Consider the following 20682-nt stretch of genomic DNA (forward strand, 5'->3'; position numbering starts at 1 on the left):
GAGATGTAAAGAAAACGTGCATTCTAATTGGTTAAGGTCAAACGTTGGCTCCTCCCATTGCGCAAATTTGAAAACGGATTTGTGGAGGGACGACTTTTTGAAGATACGTGAGGTAAAAATAAGATAGTTATTGATTGTTCGTTGCTTTTAAAAATATAAACTTACTACGTGGAGTGTTTTAAGTACTTGTTTGTATGACTAGATAAGCTGAAAATAAGACCGTTTTGGCAGTTTGGCGCAGTAATCTTGCTAACCATCTTGTTAGCATTGAAGCTGGCTAGTAGTTTGCTAATGCTGGCTAGTTTGGTGGTATGTTATTATGATAGAGCTTTTTCTGTTGGTCCCAGATTGTGGAACGACCTGCCTCTCTGTATCAGGCAGGCGGAGTCACCTCTAGTTTTTAAATCTCGTCTTAAAACATACTTGTTTTCTACGGCTTTTAACTAGAGGGTTGATGATTTTATTGTTTTTAAAAACTTTTACTGTTGCCATTCTATTTATTTATTGATTGATTGATTTATTTCATGTCATTGTACAGCGCTTTGGTCAACTTTGTTGTTTTTAAATGTGCTCTATAAATAAACTGGATTGGATTGGATTGGATGTTATTTGTGTTATATTTTTTCAGTTATCTTCCTTGAATTATTTTTGAGTTGCAGAACGTTTGTTTTTTTTCTCCTGTCATTTGTACAGACATGGCTCCCAGGAAAAGAGCTACAAAACAACGAAAAATAGACCCCAGAAAGGCCAAACTGGAAGCTTTTCTGGAGGATTTCGATAATGAAGGTCAGATGCATAGTTATTTTCTGGATAACAGTCATCAGATGTACCGCAGATCCAGACCTGAATAAGATCTGATCTACAGGATGATATAGTTCACAAAATACAAACAATCAATCAATCAATCAATCAATTTTTTTTTATATAGCGCCAAATCACAACAAACAGTTGCCTCAAGGCGCTTTATATTGTAAGGCAAGGCCATACAATAATTATGTAAAACCCCAACGGTCAAAACGACCCCCTGTGAGCAAGCACTTGGCTACAGTGGGAAGTAAACTAAATGTAGTTCTGTAAACCAATATGTGTCGCGGACATGACGAGCGAAGATCTTCAGCATCTCACTATGTCATTTAGGTCCTTCAGACTTTTTTTTTTTTGAGTAAATGCTTCGGTGGAGCATGAGCATGGCTAAATAATATCACTCATTTTGCACTCATCATAAGGTTAGGATACAGTGCCCTACAAAAGTATTGGAACACTTGGTATTTCACACATTATATGTTCAGTGTCGCTGACATTAATGAGCAAAGCTCTTCACTATCTGTGTATATATCATGAAACAATAATTTTAATAATTGTTGCAGAACCTACCATGGGTTTGTGGCTTTTTATAACAGTGTTGTCCGGTTTGTGGCTGCTTCATCTACCATGGGCAGCAGATTTTTTTTGCGCCATTTGCAGTTTGTGGCTTTTGACGACAGTGTTGTCCAGTTTGTGGCTTCATCTACCATGGGCAGAGTTTTTTTTTTTTGTGCCATTTCCAGATTGTTTTTTTTTTTTTTTGGTGCTATTTCTGGATTGTTTTGTGCCATTTCTTGTTTGTGCCTTTGTCTACTATAAGAGCGAGCTTCGCTGATATAAAATAATAAGATAACATCCTAATTAAAAACAAATAATGTGTTGATTGCATTCATCATCACTAAGACACCAGCTTCACAGTTGTCACAGTCTGACACTCACTTCACCTCCAACACACTCAATGTACTCCTTCAGAATTTGGGTATATTAAAAGTGTCATCACTCTGTTGCATGCATGCAACCCTGACCCTCCACGCCCCACCCAGCCTGCCATTGTTGGTGGCATTTGATTTGTAATAGCGTCAACAATTCTTTAATTTATCTGACCATTGCAACAGGTGAAATTATGTTTCAACAAATGTGCCAGCGTTAGATGTGGAATTTTGGAAAGCAATACCTCACCAAGCTGAGTTGTGGTAAGGTACTGAACATTCTTCCTGATACATAGAAAATTCCAACTGAGAAATGAAGCAAGTTACTTCTCCAACTTAGAATAGTACCCATTTACAGCTGAGTGGACTGGGGTAAAACAGAGGAAGTCTTGCCCAAGGATACAGCCAAGCTAGCTTGACCGACAATCAAACCCACTTTTTCATATATTTAGCCCAACGACTTATCCCACTGAAAAAGGAAAATGTACTGCGGATACCAGTTAAGGGAAAGATATTATTTTTGTTCTGTGGTTAGATCCTCAGTTAGGGTCATCAGATAGCTTAATTCACTGCTGCCAGAAAACCTGCTAACACTTCTTTATTTCTCATCAGTGAAAATTCGAGTTGAACGCCTGATAGAGAGGCGAAATGGACTGCTGAAAGATGTGGACAACAGCTACAACGTGGCAATTCTTAAGCTACCCAAGGCCATTCGGCAAATGAACTGGTTGGATTATTTAAGTAAGTTAAAAATCTCCACTTCATATTCGTTTTGTAAAAGTCAAAAGTGTCAACATTTGCTGACACACTTATCACAAATGTGTCACAGGCTTTGTTACCATTTCACATAACTGATCTCATAAAAAAGTTACGGCAGCTCTGATATTGTCATACAGGAACACAGAATTTGGACTGCACGGTTTCCGTCTTGAACGAGTTTCATGACCATTGGGACAAATTATAACCACATTGTGTGACAATTTTTATTATCAGCTTTTGTGAAATATATATAATTTGCATCGTATAGGTAGGGGAAAAATGTTGGACATGTTTCCAATGACCTGTCAATGTGATGCTGGAAAATAATCAAAATCTTTAGTTCCCTGCTCAGTTCAGGGTTGCTTGTGATGTGTTACTTTTGGAGTGTTGTGTACATTTTGAAACATGGTAAACTGCTTGATTTGCTCATTCTTGGCCAATAACAAAAAAACTCCACCTCTCTGCCTGTGTAGAGTCTGAAAAACCAAAGTCACCAGAAGTGGATGCTAAAAAGGTAGGCTGGTTATATAGCTGTCATTACTGAGTGGCACAGAGTTTTATATCTTTTTGCATGTGCATGTGAGTCTTGTTTTTGAGCATTAACTCAATTTTAATTTTGCATCATAAACAGACAGCTGTCTCTACAGAGTCATAAAATCATGTCTGTTAACAGAGAGAAGAGGAAGCTGCTAAAGTAGCAAATGTTGTCGCTGAGGATCAAGCTGTCCTTCTCAAATCAGCCAAAAGTATGTTAAACCTAATGTTTTTTAAATCATTTTTTTCTTTAACAAAAGCAGTCCGTCAACAAAGCTTTAACACCCGCGCTAATAAAGATTATGTTGTCATAATTATTACCGTTCTCTTTTAATTTGTGGGATGTAGTGCTGAAATGAGTCAATTAACTGAACACCAACCCCCAGCAATTTGTTATTGGATAATCATCAAAGTAATTAAAAGTACCCAGTTTTGACAGTTCCAGCTTCTCAGATGTGATAATGTTCTCCCTTTTTGTGGTGTGAAAGATGGAGGGACGTTTGTGGGGAAAATGTGATGGGATTTTGTTTTTCTGTGTTTATAACATTTTTACAGAGACTGTACAAATGATCAATAATGAAAATTAAGTTCAGTTGCTTGCAGCTGTACATATATTTACTTAAATGGAACAAATTACATGAAGCAAAGTCAAGAAAATAAAGCTACAGTATGTGTGATTTAAGGATGTTTATTAATGGAAAAGTAATGGGTCAGTGTAGTCTCGTTTGAGGGTGGGCAATAAGGGGTTACATGAAAGCACATGACGCAATAATCATACTTCCGGGGATGTCCACATTATCATTATTCACATAAAAGCTCACTAAATCTTACTTGTCGATTCCCTTATCAATACCTCTTGTGAATTGTCTGTGTACTAAAAGTAGACTTCACAGGTTTTCTATGTCAGCAACATTTTATTGAGTCTTAAAGTAAATAAATATGAAATTGGTCACTGGATCCGTGATCGTGGACATTAAAAAAAAGAATAAAATCTCTACATGGTCACTGAATCCTTGATCTCTGGACATAAATCACTGCTTGTGAGAGTTTGGATGAATATACGGACACTGTGACCTCATATATCCACTTCTGCGAGGACAGCATTGTACCATCAAAGCCGCGCTGCAGAAAAGTTGATTAGACCCGCTGCAGGGCCTGTAATCATTGTAGAGAAATGATCATTTTCCTGACAAACACCCCACAAAACAACGGCCACTATGAAGGACCGATAACAGAATCGTTAAGCACAAAGCTTATTGATGTCGATGGATCGAATCATTTCTTAACGATACCCGAAAGGAACCAGTTCTTGATACCCATCCCTAATCACGCACCAGGGTAAGTTATAACAATGACAAACCCTGGTTTACTCCCTAACTGAAACTGCTGTGGTTGGAGAAGAAGGACCAGAACCTCCCGCCATAAGAACAGTTTTTTCCCCTCTGCCGTTAGCCTCATCAACAAGAACCTTTTGAACTCCAGATTGTTGCTATCACCAGTAACGACCCCTCATATGCATTCTGTACATTTTGTAACATTGTTATAGTGTAAAGTTTTTATTATATATCTCATCATCCATCCCCGTCATCCTCGCCATCCCCTCATTACCCCATCCCCGTAGAGACGGTGCCTGCTCCCAGACCACCAATAACTAGCAAAAATATATTTAAGCATAAAAATTCAAAAAGAAAAAATAATATAGCACCTTCAACTGCACCACAGACTAAAACAGTTAAATGTGGTCTATTAAACATTAGATCTCTCTCTTCTAAGTCCCTGTAGTAAATGATATAATAATTGATCAACATATTGATTTATTCTGCCTTACAGAAACCTGGTTACAGCAGGATGAATATGTTAGTTTAAATGAGTCAACACCCCCGAGTCACACTAACTGCCAGAACGTTCGTAGCACGGGCCGAGGCGGAGGATTAGCAGCAATCTTCCACTCCAGCTTGTTAATTAATCAATAACCCAGACAGAGCTTTAATTCATTTGAAAGCTTGACTCTTAGTCTTGTCCATCCAAATTGGAAGTCCCAAAAACCAGTTTTATTTGTTGTTATCTATCGTCCACCTGGTCGTTACTGTGAGTTTCTCTGTGAATTTTCGGACCTTTTGTCTGACTTAGTGCTTAGCTCAGATAAGATAATTATAGTGGGCGATTTTAACATCCACACAGATGCTGAGAGTGACAGTCTCAACACTGCATTTAATCTATTGTTAGACTCGATTGGCTTTGCTCAAAATGTAAATGAGTCCACCCACCACTTTAATCATAGCTTAGATCTTGTTCTGACTTATGGTATGGAAATTGAAGACTTAACAGTATTCCCTGAAAACCCCCTTCTGTCTGACCATTTCTTAATAACATTTACATTTACTCTGATGGACTACCCAGCAGTGGGGAATAAGTTTCATTACAGTAGAAGTCTTTCAGAAAGCGCTGTAACTAGGTTTAAGGATATGATTCCTTCTTTATCTTCTCCAATGCCATATACCAACACAGGGCAGAGTAGCTACCTAAACTCTGAGTGAGATAGATTATCTCGTCAATAGTTTTATATCCTCATTGAGGACAACTTTGGATGCTGTAGCTCCTCTGAAAAAGAGAGCCTTAAATCAGAAGTGCCTGACTCCGTGGTATAACTCACAAACTCGCAGCTTAAAGCAGATAACCCGTAAGTTGGAGAGGAAATGGCGTCTCACTAATTTAGAAGATCTTCACTTAGCCTGGAAAAAGAGTCTGTTGCTCTATAAAAAAGCCCTCCGTAAAGCTAGGACATCTTACTACTCATCACTAATTCAAGAAAATAAGAACAACCCCAGGTTTCTTTTCAGCACTGTAGCCAGGCTGACAAAGAGTCAGAGCTCTATTGAGCCGAGTATTCCTTTAACTTTAACTAGTAATGACTTCATGACTTTCTTTGCTAATAAAATTTTAACTATTAGACAAAAAATTACTCATAACCATCCCAAAGACATATCGTTCTCTTTGGCTGCTTTCAGTGATGCCGGTATTTGGTTAGACTCTTTCTCTCCGATTGTTCTGTCTGAGTTATTTTCATTAGTTACTTCTTCCAAACCATCAACATGTCTGTTAGACCCCATTCCTACCAGGCTGCTCAAGGAAGCCCTACCATTAATTAATGCTTCGATCTTAAATATGATCAATCTATCTTTATTAGTTGGCTATGTACCACAGGCTTTTAAGGTGGCAGTAATTAAACCATTACTTAAAAAGCCATCACTTGACCCAGCTATCTTAGCCAATTATAGGCCAATCTCCAACCTTCCTTTTCTCTCAAAAATTCTTGAAAGGGTAGTTGTAAAACAGCTAACTGATCATCTGCAGAGGAATGGTCTATTTGAAGAGTTTCAGTCAGGGTTTAGAATTCATCATAGTACAGAAACAGCATTAGTGAAGGTTACAAATGATCTTCTTATGGCCTCAGACAGTGGACTCATCTCTGTGCTTGTTGTTAGACCTCAGTGCTGCTTTTGATACTGTTGACCATAAAATTTTATTACAGAGATTAGAGCATGCCATAGGTATTAAAGGCACTGCGTTGCAGTGGTTTAAATCATATTTATCTAATAGATTACAATTTGTTCTTGTAAATGGGGAGTCTTCTTCACGGACTAAGGTTAATTATGGAGTTCCACAAGGTTCTGTGCTAGGACCAATTTTATTCACTTTATACATGCTTCCCTTAGGCAGTATTATTAGACAGCATTGCTTAAATTTTCATTGTTACGCAGATGATACCCAACTTTATCGATCCATGAAGCCAGAGGACACACACCAATTAGCTAAACTGCAGGATTGTCTTACAGACATAAAGACATGGATGACCTCTAATTTCCTGCTTTTAAACTCAGATAAAACTGAAGTTATTGTACTTGGCCCCACAAATCTTAGAAACATGGTGTCTAACCAGATCCTTACTCTGGATGGCATTACCCTGACCTCTAGTAATACTGTGAGAAATCTTGGAGTCATTTTTGATCAGGATATGTCATTCAATGCACATATTAAACAAATATGTAGGACTGCTTTTTGCATTTGTGCAATATCTCTAAAATTAGAAAGGTCTTGTCTCAGAGTGATGCTGAAAAACTAATTCATGCATTTATTTCCTCTAGGCTGGACTATTGTAATTCATTATTATCAGGTTGTCCTAAAAGTTCCCTGAAAAGCCTTCAGTTAATTCAAAATGCTGCAGCTAGAGTGCTGACGGGGACTAGAAGGAGAGAGCATATTTCACCCATATTGGCTTCTCTTCATTGGCTTCCTGTTAATTCTAGAATAGAATTTAAAATTCTTCTTCTTACTTATAAGGTTTTGAATAATCAGGTCCCATCTTATCTTAGGGACCTCATAGTACCATATCACCCCAATAGAGCGCTTCGCTCTCAGACTGCAGGCTTACTTGTAGTTCCTAGGGTTTTTAAGAGTAGAATGGGAGGCAGAGCCTTCAGCTTTCAGGCTCCTCTCCTGTGGAACCAGCTCCCAATTCGGATCAGGGAGACAGACACCCTCTCTACTTTTAAGATTAGGCTTAAAACTTTCCTTTTTGCTAAAGCTTATAGTTAGGGCTGGATCAGGTGACCCTGAACCATCCCTTAGTTATGCTGCTATAGACTTAGACTGCTGGGGGGTTCCCATGATGCACTGAGTGTTTCTTTCTCTTTTTGCTCTGTATGCACCACTCTGCATTTAATCATTAGTGATTGATCTCTGCTCCCCTCCACAGCATGACTTTTTCCTGGTTCTCTGCCTCAGCCCCAACCAGTCTCAGCAGAAGACTGCCCCTCCCTGAGCCTGGTTCTGCTGGAGGTTTCTTCCTGTTAAAAGGGAGTTTTTTCCTTCCCACTGTCGCCAAGTGCTTGCTCACAGGGGGGTCGTTTTGACCATTGGGGTTTTTCCGTAATTATTGTATGGCTTTGCCTTACAATATAAAGCGCCTTGGGGCAACTGTTTGTTGTGATTTGGTGCTATATAAATAAAATTGATTTGATTTGATATATTGTTTTACTGCTCTTTTTTTTTTTTTTTTTTTGTCTTTTATGTTAGCAGAGTACCGCAGCAATTTCCTAATGTTGTGAACTTGTTCACTCATATGGCAATAAAACTTTTCTGATTCTGATAAATAGAAATAAACAAAATCTGTAGTTTTTGTCAAAAGCATTTCCTTTCAGATATTAATGAGACAAATGTAACGCCATACCTCTGAGCTGAGCTCTTGCAGCTGGCTGTGCTGCATGTAAACATCAATGTAATTCATAAAGAACAGGACGTCTCATTTTGGCAGGAAAAAAAAACTGTTTTGGTCGATTGTAGTTTGTTGTCCATATTACAATGTTTGGAAAGAGGTATCATTTGATTTAAAACAGCGGTTCGCTTTGACATTATTAATTCCGACCGGACTCTATCTTTCTAACTTGACTGGGCAGCGAGTGGCACAGAGTTTGGAGCTGTACAAACAGAACGGAGGATGAATTTTGTTTTTTGCCCACAACAAGACAAGAGTCCCAGGTAGTGACTTTAATCCTCACAAAGGTGATTCACGATTGACATCTTTAAATGGCTTTGAGAGGGATTAATGAAGAAATTGTGGACCTGCAGCTTCTGAAAAACAACGAAGCAGAGAACCAACGAAGCAGCAGGTTGTAGCGCTGCTTTGTTGGTTCAAGCTTCAATCAGAGCCATAGAAGAAGCAGTTGATTGCAGACCCGCTGCTTCAGGTCTGCAGTCTGCAATCAACATACAAAAATGATCATTTTCCTGATAAATACCCTCAAAAACAATGACCGCTCCAGTGTGATGTGAACTGAAGGGCCGATAAGGGAATTGTTAAGCAAAAAGGCTAGTCGGTGGATTGAATAATGTCTTAAAGATTCTTGAAAAGAACCAGTTTTCAATACCCAACCCTACCCCTCACACAGGCTGCCGTGTTGATACAGATGCCCAGAAGGGACATACTAACTCCATCTTTTATGTTTTTCTGTCTTGGCTGGACTGAAGAAAAAAGAAGAGGAACTGTCATCAAAGAAGTGAAATCATGAACGGAAACTAAATCTTGACAGGCAACAGCATAATGCAATACTGCAGTGTCAACAGTAGATAACACTGTCTTACACAGTGTTGTTTTAAGAAATGCAATTTAGAAACTATTTTAAAGTAACCAAAGAGGCATAGAGAGCTGAGATGTTAACTTGTTTGTATTATTTCTGTTTCACAGCATCAAAGAAAAAGATGGCAACCAAGTCAAGTTCAGAAAATGAAAATATTCTAAGCCAGAGCTCAGTGACAAAGGTAGATGCAAATGTTAGAAGAGTTAAAGTACCAACAGTTCACGAGCCATGTGTCTTTATCAGTGATTGTAAATAAAGTTGGATTAGTGGTTAACTTTTTATTTATTTTTATCCTCCTTTATTCAGGAAAAATCTACACGGAAAGGCCGGGCTACATTAAAGAGAGGAAAGGCGCTGTCAGTCAGCCGGCAAAACGCCTCCATCAGAAGGTAAGGCTGTTTATTTTTTACATCCTCTTTTCTCCCACATTTTAAATCTCCAATGTTTTGACGCTAACCCTTGTCTTATCGGATTCAGATCAAACAGGAAGCCTTTTGTCACTCCTGCCAGGAATATCATGGACTCGTCTTTATTGATGGGCTCGACGCCGCTCATCACCCCGCAAATTGATCCAAGGTCAGTGTGTGCTGGTTGCAGCTTCACTCTTAAAACAGGAATCAATATGCTGAAGCACAATCTGTATTGAGTAATTCTGGAATTAAGGTGATGCAGGATAAGATTTCAAAATAGAGATAAGGTGAGGAGCACCTTGGGAATGGACACAGTAAGGTCACTGAAATTAGCATGGATTAAAGATTTCCATTGCAACGATGAATTTCCATCTGTTGTGCTGCAGATCCGCTGTATATGAGATGTGGGATGTCACGAGAACAGACACTGACAGCTTCGACTTGTTCACAAGAGTCAGACAAAATAGTTTGTGTTAATTGCTTTGTAAAAGCTGGATGTAAATCTACCATAGAGCATTTCTGATCAAAGGGCAACTCAAATTTACCTAACCAACTAAAAGACAGATCCAGATCTATTTGAAGATGAGGGTGTTTCAGTTTTTATACAACCCCTGGCAATAATTATGGAATCGCCGGCCTTGGAGGATGTTCATTCAGTTGTTTAATTTAGTAGAAAAAAAGCAGATCACAGACATGACACCAAACTAAAGTCATTTCAAATGGCAACTTTCTGGCTTTAAGAAACACTATAAGAAATCAGGAAAAAAAATTGTGGCAGTAACGGTTACTTTTTTAGACCAAGCAGAGGGGAAAAAAATATGGAATCACTCAATTCTGAGGAATAAATTATGGACTGACATGAATCATGGCTCCAACACGAGAGATGTCAATTGAAACAAAGGAGAGGATTATCAAACTCTTAAGAGTGTAAATCATCACGCAATGTTGCAAAAGATGTTGGTTATTCACAGTCAGCTGTGTCTAAACTCTGGACCAAATACAAACAACATGGGAAGGTTGTTAAAGGCAAACATACTGGTAGACCAAGGAAGACATCAAAGTGTCTTGACAGAAAACTTAAAGCAATATGTCTCAAAAATCGAAAATGCACAACAAAACAAATGAGGAACGAATGGGAGGAAACTGGAGTCGTCTGTGACCGAACTGTAAGAAACCGCCTAAAGGAAATGGGATTTACATACAGAAAAGCTAAACGAAAGCCATCATTAACACCTAAACAGAAACAAACAAGGTTACAATGGGCTAAGGAAAAGCAATCATGGACTGTGGATGACTGGATGAAAGTCATATTCAGTGATGAATCTCGAATCTGCATTGGGCAAGGTGATGATGCTGGAACTTTTGTTTGGTGCCGTTCCAATGAGATTTATAAAGATGACTGCCTGAAGAGAACATGTAAATTTCCACAGTCACTGATGATATGGGGCTGCATGTCAGGTAAAGGCACTAGGGAGATGGCTGTCATTACATCATCAATAAATGCACAAGTTTACGTTGATATTTTGTACACTTTTCTTATCCCATCAATTGAAAGGATGTTTGGGGATGATGAAATCATTTTTCAAGATGATAATGCATCTTGCCATAGAGCAATAACTGTGAAAACATTCCTTGCAAAAAGACACATAGGGTCAATGTCATGGCCTGCAAATAGTCCGGATCTTAATCCAATTGAAAATCTTTGGTGGAAGTTGAAGAAAGTGGTCCATGACAAGGCTCCAACCTGCAAAGCTGATCTGGCAACAGCAATCAGAGAAAGTTGGAGCCAGATTGATGAAGGGTACTGTTTGTCACTCATTAAGTCCATGCCTCAGAGACTGCAAGCTGTTATAAAAGCCAGAGGTGGTGCAACAAAATACTAGTGATGTGTTGGAGTGTTCTTTTATTTTTCATGATTCCATCATTTTTTCCTCAGAATTGAGTGATTCCATATTTTTTTTCCTTCTGCTTGGTCTAAAAAATGTAACCGTTACTGAGTGCCACAATTTTTTTCCTGATTTCTTATAGTGTTTCTTAAAGCCAGAAAGTTGCCATTTGAACTGACTTTAGTTTTGTGTCATGTCTGTGATCTGCTTTTTTTCTACAAAATTAAACAACTGAATGAACATCCTCCGAGGCCGGTGATTCCATAATTTTTGCCAGGGGTTGTAATATGTTGTTGCTTACGTTCACCATGTAAACTAACTTAAGCCTGGTTCACATGGCAAGATAATTATGCTGATAATTATGCTGTCTCCACTCATTTAACAAATGCTTTTTCTGTCATTTTTTTCTCAGTAAGAAATAGTCCACAGATTATTGCCATTGCTTCTTCCTCATTCACCCTGAATTTTTTTTTTTTTTTTTTTTACTCCGAAGTCAGGTTTAATCTCGAGAGGTTTTGCAAGATTTCCTGTCTGACCTGGTAATGTTTGTGTGTGGTGTGTTGTCTTTACCGTGTGGCTGCACACCACACACTGTACAACCAAAACTGTTGGATCTATGATTTTTTTTTTACCTCCATGTGTGTGGTCTCTCAGGTATTGAAAACCTACAGACAATTTTAAAATCTTGCCGTGTGAACCAGACATTAACCGTAGTTTGAAGTATTGTCCTGATAGTACTGTGTCCTGTGATTGCACTAGTTTGAAGTTCTAAATAAATGTAACCAGTCTGCAGTCAGACATCAAACTCGACCAAATCTGGCAGTGACCTGAAATATTTGAAGCTTACATTCACTGGGTCTGGCTGTGTCATGAATCGTTGCATTGTAGTATCTCGCTAGCACGTACAGTTGAGTCAGGGACAGCGAGCCACAGCACAGTGTTATTATTGGTCATATAAATTAAATCTGACCAAAGGACACAGAGCTATTTCATCTGACAAGATGAAATAGTGTCTCCTTTAAGTGTCATTTGAGCGACTCCCCGGCTTCACTGAAAGCTTCATTACTTGAAGTGAAGTACTGACTGTCACTGCAGCAGCTCATCATCATCCTCCCATCTACTGGCCAAATAATTTCCAGCACAATACTTTTCTATTAACACTCATTTCTTTTGGCTTCTCCAGTATTTTCTGATAATTATTGATGAGACAGACCAAACAACCCCAAATCAACTCCCACTTTTCTTTATCTATTGTATCCAATTTTTTTTCATATGTATTTAGTAAATACTATTTGTGAATGCTTAACAAAAGCTTCAAGAAATATAATTTTGTCATCTAAACATCTTTACAAATGTGCTAAAAGTAATGATTGAGTGGTGTTCCAGGGCTGCGTGTACCATTTGCTGTCATTTTGGGTGTATTAGGTTGTGTGATCTGTAAACAGTAGATGTTGCAGTGAGGAGAACACATGGTTCACCATTCAGGTATTATATTTTGTTTTTATTATTTTTTTATATATTTTTTTTTGCACCCCGCTCAGACTTCCTAAGACACCTGCTGTGAGAGTTCCCCGCCACAAAGAGAGAGTTTACAGCATTTCAGTCAACGGCTCTCCCATCACGGCGGCCAATGATGACATCGTCATCAACGTGCCTGTTGGCAATGGAGAAGTGAGTTAAAAGCTGGCTGACAGCTGTGGACTGTAGGGGACAGTTTATTTACCTCAGCAGGGCAACAAAGCACATGAATTTTTTTTTTTTTTAAACTAAAGTCCACTTTAAAATAAAGGGCTTTGGCACCCTTTGGAAAGGGTGTGTGTGCTCCTGTGACCCCTTGTCTTGTGTTGTTCCAGAATATTCAGCTGCTGGCCAGTCAGATGGATTCAGTTGACCTTTCTGTGCTGGATGAGACGGCCCTGAAGAGCATTCGGCTGCTGCAGGTATGCTGCTCCGATGTTTGAGTCTCAGACTTCATGTTTGTAGCTTATTTGGGTTTTTCACTGCAACTGTTCAGACAGATCTTATGTTTTTATTTGTTCTTCTTTGTATTTACCACCTCTGGCTTTTGGATGCACTCTCCTTTTTTTATTTTTATTTCCAACTGCCCAAATGTGTCTGTGTGGTAAATGAAAACGGATGCTCTGTTATTGTAATTGAACTTGGACATAATTGAATATTAATTTTTAAAGGAATAAAAGTGTCTTTACAATGCAATAAAAAACACATATATAAACCTTCAAACAATTATATTGATAAACTGAGCAGATAACTTGGAAAAAAAATGCACATCAAAATGAACTTGTTTCCTTATGATTATCTAAGAAACTAAATATTTTCTTTGTTCTTTGCAGAGTCGTCTGACAAAACTTTGTGGACCACACAAGTGATGTCTGCTGCTGAACCGTTTAACCGATTTTTACTTTGTTTTGTCTTTATCTCAAAGTTTTGGATGGATGTGTATGACTTTTTTTGGTCTTTTTGATATGACTTAAAAAAAAAAACCCCAAACAAATACATTCTTGGAAAACTACCCCCCCCCCCCCCCCCCCCCCCCCCCGCTGCCATAAACATATTCCACATAAATTAAGTTGAATGTGTCTCATTTTTAGAACAATTCAACACTGTAGCCTGTTTGTCCTGTTGTCTACTTACATTTGTATTTGTACGGGGAGGTGATGGTCTAGTGGTTAAGCGTTGGGCTTGAGACCAGAGGATCCTCAGTTCAAATTCCAGCCTGACAGGAAAATCTTTAAGGGCCCTTGTGCAAGGTCCTTAATCCCGTAGGTACTCTCGGTGTGTAGTGAGTACCTTGCATGGCAGCAGCTTGACAATGGAGTGAATGTGAGGCATTATTGTAAAGCGTTTGAGCATCTGATGCAGATGGAAAAGCGCTATACGTATAAATGCAGTCCATTTATCATTCATTTACCATTTATTTTAGTTCCTCTATACAATGTGTGAAATTTATTTCACATGAAAGCACAATTTTCTGTTAAATTTTTGTTCATGCTATTTTTTTAAATGCTTCATTGTGACTCAAACCCTGTGATCCAGTGGTTTTGTAAACAAGATAGAAATCCTGCATTTTTTTTTAACTAACGACTTGAATGCCATTAATACAACATTACAGTGTTGTGGTGGAAATTACGGCAATAGTGTGGGACATCTACATTTTGTTTTAAAAAATCACAAGTTGTATGACATTGAATACCCCAATTATGTTTTGATTATTTTACTGATATTTTATTCAGAGATATTTTAAAACATTAGAAAAAACGTTTCTTTACCATTCATTTTTATCATTGAAGATCAAAAGTCTGGGTGTGGGACAAGCACAAAATGGCAATATTTGCATATAATGATGCTGAAAAAAGGTGAAAAAGTCATAGACTACTAGAACAAATTTCTTAACACACTTTCATTGTAAAGATAACTATAAAAGTGTGAAATTTCCCCTTTTTTCTGTTTTTCATACAATATGATCAAAGGACATAATAAGTGCCCGTAGTCTAAGAATCACCCATAAATTGTTTGTGAGGTGGTGAGCTGCCAGAACAGATTTTATGCACCTTGGCATTGATTCTTAAATACTGGAAGTTTGAAGCAGGGATTGAACACTGTTCTTACAGAGTTCTTTAACGTGTCTGTGGTCTCCCATAGTTGTGTAACTGAGTTGAGACCTTTTGCCTGTGAAGGCCACAGCCAACGTTTCTTTTAATTTTCATATCAAACCATGTAGTGACCCCACCTGGTGCCTTCATCCCTGTGAACGGAGGTCATTTGTTGTTTCTCCACTACCTCAGTCAGTTTTGTTTTCCTTTGTCACTTGTCTGCAGGTGCAGAATTTATGAGTTAGGATGTTGATAATGAAAATTTGTATTTTAATATGTGCCGTAATCAATTACTGCAGAAAACGTTTTTATAATTTTCATTAATGTGTAACTGAATTTAGTAGCCAGTAGGTGGCAGAATTTCCTTAGAAGTGTAGTTTCGACCAGTCATCAAGCAGCTTTCTCCAAACATTAAACCAACCAAACATCAAAATAACCGTGATGTTTGATGTTAGTTGTTGCGCCTTCCAAAGAAATCTGAGGAAATATATGATCTTGACATTAAGAGCACTTAAAACAGTCCTCAATTCTTGGGTTTTGAAGCTAGTTTTAAATATTTTATTGCTTTTGATGATTCTTCAAAGTGTTGTCCATAATAAAACCTCAAAATACCCAGCAATAAAACAAAATATAATCCATATTAAATGACAATTGAACACACAGTAATATGCATGTCAGCAAATATTCCTAAAATGAGGTAAAAATTATGAAAATGTTTTCAGATGTTTCTGAGACCCCTCCCCTCAATGAAAGGGACAGTCTCCTATATATTTAAGTATTTCTAACCTTTCAGGGCCGACTGTGCATTAAACTGTATGGGAGACAGACTCGGGAGTGTTGATCCCAGATGATGTTTGGAGGGAGGTCTTAAAAAGGGTGCACAATTCTTCCACCTGCTATGGGCACAGTTTCTTGAAGAGGCAGATTTTACATCCAGCTCACTGTACTAAAGCTTGGCTTGCAAAAATGTTTGACACAGTGTTCCCTCTGTGCAATCAATGCTGTCAGGCCACTGCAACTTACATGTTTTGGAGCGGCCCCCTCTAGGAAGAGGTGTTGGTCTGAAATCTTTCACATCCTATCCAATGTAGCACATAGAGGTATTGCTCCTAAGGCCGTGACAGCCCTGTTCGGGCTGTGGCCCGCTTCACTGACACTGTCCTGCTAAAAACAACATAATAGCATTCACAACTCTGCTGGCTAGGAGGCTGCTGAATTGGAAATCTCCAGCGCCACCTACTTATACAAACTGAATTAAAGAGGCTCTTTATTTTCTCAAACTGGACAAAAAACAGGATGACTGGCAAGCAGTATTGTAGAATTTGAAAGGACCTGGAATCCCTTTCTGTCCTATGTTAACAGTTCAGGTTGTCCTGTCATTTCAAACTGAGCACTACAATCTTGCGCTGTAACCATGTCGTAGCTTGTTAACTACATTTGTGGCAGTTGCCACTGGCTGTAAAAAATTTTTTTTGTCAGAAAAGTTTAATAAGCAGAGTGTTTTAAAAAACATTTTAAAATGAGCCTTAAAACAATCAACTGAAGTGGGCTTTTTAATATCAAGTGACAAACCTGAAGTGCTATAATGATATCTAAAGTCTCTAAAGCCTGCTGTCTTCTTTATAACATTTGGTGCACAAAAAAGTAGGTTCTTCAAGAGATTGATGCATAAAACCATTTCGTGCATTAAAGATACTGTAATTGTCATTTTAAACATAAATATAGCAGCCAGTGTGTAACCGCCTCGACACGCTTGTGCTCTGGATCATAAACAAATTGCAACACATGTCCACTTTCCCACCGCATTGTCACTTTTCTTTGCATCTCCACTTTGTGTGTAATTTGCCCAAAACCCATTGAAAATGCTGTGGTTTTTCCCCTGGAAGTGGAGAAATTACATCATATGCATCATATTTTAGCCCTTTAGAGTCCGCCCTCAAACGAGACTGCGGTGCCCAATTAAACCTTGGTTTTAATCAAAACTCCAGCAGTCATGCTGATCTATACTGGGTCCGTTGTGGTGACACTGATAGAAATAGGAGACTAAACACTTACAACCCAGCCTCAGTATACCATGGCCTAAAGAAAAAGTGTGGTGGCTATGGCCAGTTAAGGGGCCAACATTTAAAAATGCTCCAATCATACTGAAAAATATACCACATTATTTGTCTGATTCCCAGTAATTTGCATCATATTTTACTAAAATTGGAGCAACTTTAATGTTTGACCTTTCTACAAGGGTGATTCTTTAACTACGGGCACTATTGGCCTTGTAAATGTAATTTCCACCACACCATTGCCTTACAATATAAAGCGCCTTGGGGCAACTGTTTGTTGTGATTTGGCGCTATATACATGTGCTCTGATGTCACTGTTTATCTCCATAGAAACTACCCAAACAATCTTTCATACAAACTGTTTAAAGGGACATTACAGTGTTGTGGTGGAAATTACAGCAATAGTGTGGGACAACTACATTTTGTTTTAAAAAATCACAACAGTTGTATGACATTGAATACCCCAATTATGTTTTGATTATTTTACTGATATTTTATTCAGAGATATTTTAAAACATTAGAAAAAATGTTTCTTTACCATTCATTTTTATCATTGAAGATCAAAAGTCTTGGTGTGGGACAAGCACAAAACGGCAATATTTGCATATAATGATGCTGAAAAAAGGTGAAAAAGTCATCATAGACTACTAGAACAAATTTCTTAACACACTTTCATTGTAAAGATAACTATAAAAGTGTGAAATTTCCCCTTTTTCTGTTTTTCATACAATATGATCAAAGGACATAAGTGCCCGTAGTCTAAGAATCACCCACAAACTGAAATAGACCCTTTTCACCATTCAGTTCCTTGAAACCTTACTTGGTTCCAGCTGCCACCCTGGGATGGCCACCATACATTTTGTGTAGACCATGATATGCTGAGGCTGGAATGTGAGCAGTAACGATTAGGTCAACATTAGCGTTAGACTTATGGACTAAAAAGAAAAAAGCTGAAAGAACATACTTTATGCTATGAAGACTGACCAAAAAGACATCTCCGTCCAGCAGAACCAACAACAATCATTGAGTTCAAATGTGTATCCATTTTCAAAGTATCCTAAAAGTCAAACTCTGATGTTCAAAACTGCATTTTAAATTTCATTTCTAACCTGTAGGCTGCTAAATTTAGTTTTTTGGTTCTGAAAAGATCTTCATCCTTCCGCAACCTTATTTACACAGAGGGACAATAATGAGTCACATGGTGAGGAGCTGGCAGGAAGTGCCATCCTGTTTCTCTGCTGGCACTGGACTCTGCACTCTGACCTTTGGGGACATCGTAATGCTGCCAATTAGAAGCTTGTTAGGCTTCGTTAAGCCTGATGAGCTCATTAGAGCTTCCACCTGGGAAGGTGAGCCAGGTCGGAGTGGGTCTCACCTTAGGCCGAGCGGATGAGCAAAACTCTTTGCATCACAGCTCCCAGCTTCCATCTGTGTCCATCATAAACACTTAATCACGCGCCTGTGCAAACTGTGTTGCAGAGGCAAAAACCAAACTGCACCCGTACAAGCGACAGATGCTGTGGTCTGTGGTGCATGGAGTTCAGCTCCCTCGTTAGCCAAATACGGAGGCCCCGTGCACCTGCTCTACATATCACAGAACTCACCCTGGTTGGCTCCTGAATGGATTGAACGCTTCCTGTATAATCGAGATGGGTGGAAAATTGTCGTTTTGCACGGGCGGCTTGTTTTTCAGTAAGCAGGCAGGCAGTGGTGCAGTGACAGGTGCAGTATGGATGGGGCGGATTTTGAGGTCACGGAGCAACGCTGCAACATAAATCATCCACTGAGACGTTCAGGCTGAGGGACTGCAGACTGCGATAGCAGGAGGGAGACACCGACACTTTGTACTTGGTGTATATTTGTTTTATGTCCACCTGCATTAAAACAGTCCATTGTGCACTCTGCAAAAAATTCTTGCACTTAATGTGGCAAAACATGTTCCCTCATTGTCTGCAGCCTACAAGTGGCCACTTGTAGGCTGCAGTGAACAATAACTGGAGAATTATTCTGCAGCAGCTTTGACAGTTGTAGTTTTGCATAACAAATATAAATCATTGCACTGTCGGATAGTGTATATGCATTAAGCACTACATTTTTGGGGGTGAGGACAAATTAGGAGGGAACTCCAAGCACATGCATCAATAAAGACCAGCAGTCCTTTTGGTATTTTCCTTTTCATATTATTTTTCCGTGTGCTAGATCACAACACAAAGTGAATTTATTGCACTCCTGGAACTGACCACCATTTTTGGAAGCGTGTTCTTTTAGTGTTTGAAGGAGGCTCCAAACCTGATGTTTCAGCTGCCTAGCAACCTTTAAATTATTTTATCTTCAGTGGTTCAGGGTTAGGATAATGGTTTAAATTCTCTGAAGTGCATACAAAGTTTAGAAAAAAAAAATGCATCTGGATCACAGCTTTGCACAATTCCAGAAGTCTTGCATAATCTTATTATTAAATAATTCAGTTGAATAGATAAAATTATCAGAAAGTGAAGATTCCCAGTTAAATATCTTTACATTTATACTGATGTAATGCCAAAAAAAAAAAAAAGTTTTGCATGTTGAGAACAATTTAACACCAAAATCAAAGCCTAAAATGCAACTTCCTTGTGGGGGGGCAGGGATTTACAATTTGATCACCAAAAATGTTCTGAGGCGTGTTTAATGTACACCATGATCCATCTGTCCTGGGCCTCGCCCCCTTCACCCTCCCACCCCGTACGTCTCATTTATGTTCCTAAAATTTGTTATCATTGAGAAAATTGACTGACATATGAATGTGGCGTATTCCTCAAAGTAGCTTTTCCCTCCCCAAACTGCTGGAGCTGCTCCTTAATTGAGGCCCCAGACCTGGCGAAGGTGCCAAATTTCCTGCCAAGACAAATGAACCTGGCAGAGGCGTGTTCTCCCAGCGAAATTAATTCTCTGCTGCGTCTCGCCCTCCTATAAATCCCATCCGTCAGCTGCTCTGCTAATCGATTTATTCACGTGCCTACACCTCCGTCTGCCACTGTCTCTTAATTCACAGTGAGCCAACCACAGAGCCAGGTTCAACGTTTACTCTGTTGGTTTCTCAGCATGAAAAGGTATGATGGGGGAGAAAAAAAACCCCTCACTCTTTCTCCGGTCTGTGGATAAAAGGGCACAAAGTAATGATGAAGCAGCAGACAGGACCAGGTTAATGGGCTGAGCAGCCCCCAAATGATGCATTTTGAGCATGTTTGTCTGGTGGCTAGCGGGGCCCTGATGGCATTTTGATGGGCGGCCCCTTTGTCGCCCAGGCACCTCTGACAACGGGCAGGAATGAGAGGAACATCTGCTGCCTGTGAAAACCAGGTCCTGAAGGTGCTCAGAGGAAAGGCAGTAGGTTAATGCCATTTTCAGATTGTTATGGAGACAGAATTTGAAACAAACCTCTAGTTTGAAATTCCAACATTCTTCTGCAAATGTTATTTGCTTGCAAAGATGTCAGTCCTCAAAACAGAGTTATAGACACTGAATATGACAACTCAGTCTCACGGCAGTTCATGGTGCCATTACGAAAAGTACATTAAT

The 20682-nt window shown here is 39.0% G+C and overlaps 1 protein-coding gene across 1 annotated transcript; it reads left to right on the top strand.

The window, feature by feature from the left end:
* The first annotated feature begins 40 nt into the window (after positions 1-40).
* On the top strand, positions 41-13924 carry cdca8 (cell division cycle associated 8). The gene is made up of 11 exons (XM_034160847.1): positions 41-112; positions 694-786; positions 2346-2474; positions 2966-3006; positions 3166-3238; positions 9271-9344; positions 9470-9552; positions 9641-9739; positions 13001-13130; positions 13313-13399; positions 13811-13924. Exons 2-11 carry the CDS (start codon positions 696-698, stop codon positions 13844-13846), a joined length of 843 nt encoding a protein of 280 aa, XP_034016738.1. The 5' UTR covers positions 41-112; positions 694-695; the 3' UTR covers positions 13847-13924.
* Positions 13925-20682: the final 6758 nt, after the last annotated feature.

The sequence above is a fragment of the Thalassophryne amazonica genome, chromosome 20 (assembly GCF_902500255.1).
Source record: "Thalassophryne amazonica chromosome 20, fThaAma1.1, whole genome shotgun sequence".
Lineage (NCBI taxonomy): Eukaryota > Metazoa > Chordata > Actinopteri > Batrachoidiformes > Batrachoididae > Thalassophryne > Thalassophryne amazonica.